Raw genomic sequence first — 6,725 nt, 5'->3', positions numbered from 1 at the left:
CTTCGGAAATAATTTTTACGGAAAATTAACAAACGAACACAGAGGCGTAACAATATTTTATTTTCTTGTGCTTACAAAAGATCTGGTTGTTGAACATCAATTGCAATAATGAACATACAGGATATAATTTTTTGGTTACAGTAAACTATGCCTACCTATTATTAATAATAAATTAATTATTTCTCAGCAATTACTTATTACACAAACTTTCCTGTTGGCTTTAATATGCAAAAAAAAATAAATAATATTTTTTATAAGTAATTTTAAAGAATTGGTAATGAGATAAGAAATAGAGTATACATGTGGATTTTGTAAGTCTAAAAATAAAATCTAGATAATTATGAATAAAAGGTACACAATTATTGTTTCTTGAAAATTTTTCAGAATAAAGAATAACTTCAAATGAAGCTATTTTTATGACACGTTATATCTTGTGGAGATCATAGACCACCAGATAGCACTTTATTCATATTCTGATGACCATAACAATATTGAGCTAATTCCCTCTTGAATAATTACATTTTTTGCACAAGCCTACTGATAAGTTAAGAGCAGGTACCAGTTTTAAAGACATTTTTCAATATTTTACTTATTCATTAATATTTAAGAAACCGAGTGCTATAGTACGGTATAACAATGTTGGGTATGGAGGTTTTGCTCTTATAAGTGTTTTTATTAAAAGAGACAATTATTATAAAGTTAATCCTTATCAATAAGTAGAATGATAATGTAACACTATTGTATGAATTGCTTGAAATGAGTTCAGTCCATGGGTATAGCCTAAGATACATGTCCAAAATCATCATCTGATTTGAGAGATATTTTAAAATGTTACATAATTAAACTGCAATATTTGTTGCTAGAAGCAGAATGAAGGAGATTATGATTCTTTGGGTGTCTGGTCAACTTATTGATATAAAGAGTGGGAGATAATATAATTGTTATATTTAATGGTGACAGACTTAAGTTTTTACATCTAAATGGTTGATTATCTGCTCTACAAGTCAGAAGTTCTGGGTTCAAGTCTTGGAGAATAAGTTTTTTTTTTTAATCTTACTTGGAATTTCTCTATAAGGTATGTAAAAAAACTATAAAAGAAATATATTCTTCTCACTAAGTTCATTATATTAATAACAGCAAAAGGCAAAGAGCTTACATTTTCCATCGTCTAGGAATAGTGTTAATCTTTCTAGCATTCAGTTCTCTTCGTCCTTCTACTCGAGGTTGGCCACTTGGAGGCAGGACTTCCATTTTTCTCAGTTTAACTTCCTGAACACTTGAAGCTGGAAATAAACCTTCCAGTCCATTTCTGAGTCTACCCTCAAGCAATCCACAGTCAGAGACACCAATAACTATTAAAAAAACAAGTGGAAAATATATAAAACTCAGGTTTTTAACAAATTGTTTTGAATTTGAAGATAGACCTCAGCATACATTAAAATATAAAAACTTGAAAAGTAAAGACAAAATCCAAGTCAAAGCAAGTAATTTAAAACTTGTAAAAATATTCGATGTAAAAATGTACAAAAAAGAAATTAGCCAAGAGAGAGAAAAAAATTACCATCTACAATATCTCCTCTTGTTAATTGAAGGTTACCAGGGCTACATGGGTAATAATCCTCCACACATACACATGTAGTGCCAGGAAGGATGGGGCTGTCTCCATGTTCAGTAGCAGATTCACTTGCACCACTGTTACTTGTGCACACACCTGACGAATCACTAGTGACACTTTTTTCTGAAGATAAAATAAAATAAAGTTAAGGAATGAAAACTTATATAGTTTTAATTATTAAGCAATTAAGGTTTCTGGATATATTTTCTGTTATGTTACATGACTAGCCTGTTGAATTACTTGAATTAGTGTTGCACAATCACATCATATTAACCCCTGCTTTTATTTTCAGATCAGTTTCTACATGCTCCCAACCTCAAAAGAAGGAAGTTTAATAATTACATTAAAAAAAATACCTGTTATCACGCTTGCTGATGCTGTATCTTCACTATCTTCCCCACTAATTTGTGTGCAGGTGGATGAGGAACCAGTTGATGTCTCTGAGATTGTGGAAGCAGAGGAGAATGGAGGCAGTGAGCGATAGGAGGGACATGGAGAGGGTGGTTTTTCACCAAGTGCCAAATCAAGGTGTGATTCACTGTCAGTGTGACTAAATGCTGCCACAGCTGCAATACTAGCCCGCCTGCGAAAGTTATACTCTGGAGTCTCTCTGTATGGAACTGTAGCAGAAAATTTATGAATAACAAATAATTTAAGAAACATGATATTTCAAAGTTTATAACCAGCATTTTTACAGATGGTTGAGTACATTATATTAAAAAAGATTACATTTGCAAATCAGTAAGTCATGTGACAATTACAGCCAGTATGAAGTTGTGAAATGGCAAGTGTCAAAACTACATTTTGATATTGTTTGGCACCTCCTAGATAGAGTGATGTCATCAAATATTTATCGCTTTTGGGAAGGGTATGTAACAGCCATTCCTAATGCAAAATATTCATACACACAGATCATAAAAATGGTTGGGGATTTGGAATTTCCAAGACAGGGGTGTCCTTATGTGTACTTAATGACATTGGAAAATAAAGGAATGTGAATCAACTTGGGGAACCAGGACCATCCAGAAAGAGACACTAAACAAGTTTACCCCAGCCATGGTCAACAAAGGTAAAAATCATCCACATATCCTAGGCAACAGTACACAACATAATTAAGAGGAATTTCCATCTGGAATGGTGACACAAGTCATGCATACACAAGTGATTTCATGACATATCCAGGAAAGGAAGACCTTTGTAGAAAAATGTATGAATTGTACCTACTTGGGGAAAGAGAGAGTATATGGTGACACTTGATGAAGCATATGTGTACCTTGATAACAACAACTATCATGCCACTTTTAACTGGAAAATGAGTAGAAAATTTTTTTATATGTGGCACACAGCATGTTGCAAGACTTTTTCAAAGTGGCAAATTAGGGATCAGAAGAGTGGATAAAAAAATCAAGATGAACTCTGCTTACTATAAGACCAATGTTCTAGACTTTTTGCACCATTCAGAAATACCAGCTTTCAATGGAAATGAGGCCAACAGAGTATTGATTCACTAAGACAAGGCTTCCAGACATCTTCCTGTTCAATGTCATATATCCCAAGCAACAGGAAAATGAAATGAGTATTCACACTATTCCATATAATGACATACCAGATAAATCACTGTATACAGTATATCTGGACTTCTGTACAAATGGACTGTTGAAAGGCCTGGAAAACCATTGTCACTGCATACTAGATAGATTATGGAAGGCTTTCTGGAAAGAGTGTTGTCTTTTGGACATGAAAGTCTTATAAGAGAGGCTTTTGCAAAGGAATCTAAACTTCAGGGCTATTTTGAAGATGTACATTTGTGAGATAGACCATGACTGGATGTGACACCATGAGCTGCACTGATGTGGTAAGGCTCCAAGATTGTTCTTATACAACATATTCAACCATTTGTGTTACCAGACTGTCTGTTTTAAATTATAATCCATTTTAATTGATTCATTAACATTTTTCTTGATATAAACTTTAAAGATTATCTTATTACAAAAAGTATTATATCTAAAATGTGATACAAATAAGAATATAAAAAAGAGATTACACAGAAATAAACTGGTATATTTTTAAAATGATTTATCATCAGCAGTAAACAGTCTCTCAATTTTGTAAACAAACAAGTACAGTACAGGTTATCTGTGAAGTTAAAACACATCTGTTGCTAGGCTCAGTTAATAGTGAATATAAAATTGTATAAAATAAAAACTAATCAAATTCTTCAGTAACAATACAATATATTTCCTCACTTTCATCTATTATGTTTATTTTAGATTTTATTTCAAAAGGCCATTTGCAATTATATTTATGTCTCTTTACTTTTATTTTCTACTTTACGTTTTGTTATGTCCATTTTGGGGTTTTATCTTGATTTTATATGCAACTTAGTATGTTTCTTCCAAATAAGAGCATGTTAAAATAATAACAGAAAAGAAATTATACTGGTTAGATAGATTTGGATAATTTTTTTTTTTTTTATTGGAACCAATATCAACAAGATTTCACTCATTGTACCTTTTACTTAGATTGTGGTACATGTAAAAAAAATGTGAGAATTACGGGAACTTTAAAAACTATATTGTTACGACAGTGGGGGTCACGTGACGAGTATTCTAGAAGATTCGCTAGTGTGTTACGACAGCGGGGTCACGTGACGAATATTCTAGAAGATTCCATAGTGTGTTGCGACAGCGGGAGTCAATTGACGCTGGTAGCACGTGTTGAGAGTCTTAGAAGTTTCTAGAACAGGCAGTATTATCGTATATAAGTGCGCTAGACAGTGAGAGAGGGGGAGACGGAGTCGAAGCAGTAGTGGAGACGGAGGCAGAGACGAAGCAGGCAGAGAGAAAGGGTCGGCGGGAACTGAGGATAGCAGACACAGAGATCGGAACTATAGTTTGCGGGGACGGACAATTAAGTCTAAGCGCGATAGAAAGTGAGTGAATCGTTGTGAACTATAGTGTGTGTAACTGTGAAAAGTTATGTACATTACAAAGTTGTACTGAAGAAGAATAAACAAGTTTTGTAAAGAAAGGACTTGTATCTTAGAAGAATTAACAAACAAACATACAGAGACGTAACAATATAAAAGAAAGTTGTACATGAAGGTTTGGAAACACCAAAAATATAAAAAATTATTGAAAAAATGAAGTGGTTGAAAGTTCTTTGCTGGTCTTAGCTGTAGCTCCATAATGCTATATGTATTTTAGGTTGTCGAAAGTTTGGTAAAATGTTACAAAATGTACAATACTTCCTTTGATGTTTCTGTTACTGTTATAAACAAAATATGTATTGCCAGTAACAGTTATAAGCTTTAAAACATTTCAAACTGCTCTTAAGTTATAAATAATTATAATATATATGTAAAAAAATTAAATAAATGATGAAGAGTAATACTATAATTTGCCGATAATTTGAATGCTATTATGTTACATAACATCATAAATGTTACACAATTTCCAACATAACTTAGTTAAAAACTTTCAACTTACATGATAATATTTTATTTAAAAAGTAATGAACTAAATACAACTTCCTGCAATCATACTCTTATAATACAGTGATTTATTAGATCCAAATTGTGTTTTTCACAATAATACTGCCAAAGAAAATGTTTAACTTATAAATTGCAATTTATATGTTTCTAAAAATTGAATGTGTAACCCTTACCCACATCTTCAGGCCTGTGGTTTTGTATTATTTCAGCCATATGATGGTTTCCTGCTATCACTGCTACCTGGTATGGACTTTGGTTAGCATAGTTCAAGGCATTTTTATCAGCACCTCGGAAAAGCAGAACTCGAGCACAACTTTCTTTGTCATTTACTGCACACACATGGAGAGGAGTGTTGCCACTGGCATTGCGGGAGTTTATGTCTGCTCCATAAAACAAAAGATGTTCTAGATGCTGTACTAATCCATGTTTGCAAGCCTAAAAATTAGAAATGGTCACTTTATATGAAATTTAAAAAATGTCTTGTAGTTTACCTGAGAAAAAATAATAATATCATCTATACAAAACAAAATTCTTAAAACCATACAGAAAATGTGGCATAAAGTATATATTTATGTTACAAGTTGGATTTCTATGTTAATGGATTTTTTAAATCGGGAATTCTAAGCAAGAAAAACTATAAAAAGAGTATGCACTAACAAGTCCACACAAGTGTATTCAATTACTCTAGAACACAATTGATAAGACAAATTAATATTTTCTACCTTGTTATTACAATACTATCTGTGATAACTGCATTTTTTAAAAAAGCACCACTATACGCTCTGTACAGCTAAACTTATAAACACACACAGTCTAGATCTATTTGATTATATCTCTCACTAACTTTGTCTTGCTTGAACTACATTTTAGACACACACACACACACACATATATATATATATATATATATGTCCCAACTGAGGCCTAGAACTTTCCACACACTACAAGATATGATGTAATAATACTCAAGAAAACTTAGAATGTTCTAGTAACATGATACAATAATACAACAATTGAACTACACAATGTACAACTTGCACAGTTACGTAAACAAACCTGCAATAAATGACAGCATCTGAAAATAACTAAATTTAACACTCGCGCTATACTTAAATTAAAACAGTCGTGTGTATCTAACAGTGAAGTTCCATATTATAGATAAGATCTTAAAAAACAATATAAACTAGAGTCTAAATTAGCTAGGAGCCTAGGACAGGACAAGTATATTCCACTTAATCTTAATATTAAAAAACTAGTACAACTTTCAGTATATGTTAATCTTTAAAATTATTTTTATTACATTCAAAAACACACAACTTGTCTAACATTTTGCTTTATAAAGTGTGGCTATTAAATATACTGTATTAATTTTCCTTTTTTGTTAAAGCCAACTAAACTTTATTTTGTCTGTTTCTAATTGACTTTTCCTTTTTATTAAATTAATCTTAGATACATTTCTGCAACAAAGTAAGAAGGGTAATTTAATTCTAGGTACATTAAAACAGACGAAAAGTGGTTTTTAACTTTCCTAAAAACAAAATAATACATATTGTTACGTCTCCGTTTGTTAATTAACTTTCCGTAACTTCGTTCCGACGAAACTTTAGCGACACAAGT

The 6,725-nt window shown here is 31.9% G+C and overlaps 1 protein-coding gene across 1 annotated transcript in view; it reads right to left on the bottom strand.

Moving 5' to 3' along the window:
- Window positions 1–5,543, bottom strand: part of LOC106469813 — a gene marked incomplete at its 5' end in the record, with an annotated part of 18,117 nt that extends 12,574 nt beyond the window's left edge. The window contains 4 exons of the mRNA XM_013930322.2: window positions 1,157–1,352; window positions 1,562–1,738; window positions 1,972–2,235; window positions 5,282–5,543. Of these exons, the coding sequence (XP_013785776.1) occupies window positions 1,157–1,352; window positions 1,562–1,738; window positions 1,972–2,235; window positions 5,282–5,543 (899 nt within the window). The remainder of the gene's footprint in view (window positions 1–1,156; window positions 1,353–1,561; window positions 1,739–1,971; window positions 2,236–5,281) is intronic.
- Window positions 5,544–6,725: the final 1,182 nt, after the last annotated feature.

Source organism: Limulus polyphemus, unplaced genomic scaffold (assembly GCF_000517525.1).
Source record: "Limulus polyphemus unplaced genomic scaffold, Limulus_polyphemus-2.1.2 Scaffold3667, whole genome shotgun sequence".
NCBI lineage: Eukaryota > Metazoa > Arthropoda > Merostomata > Xiphosura > Limulidae > Limulus > Limulus polyphemus.
This window is presented reverse-complemented; position numbering and strand designations above follow the sequence as displayed.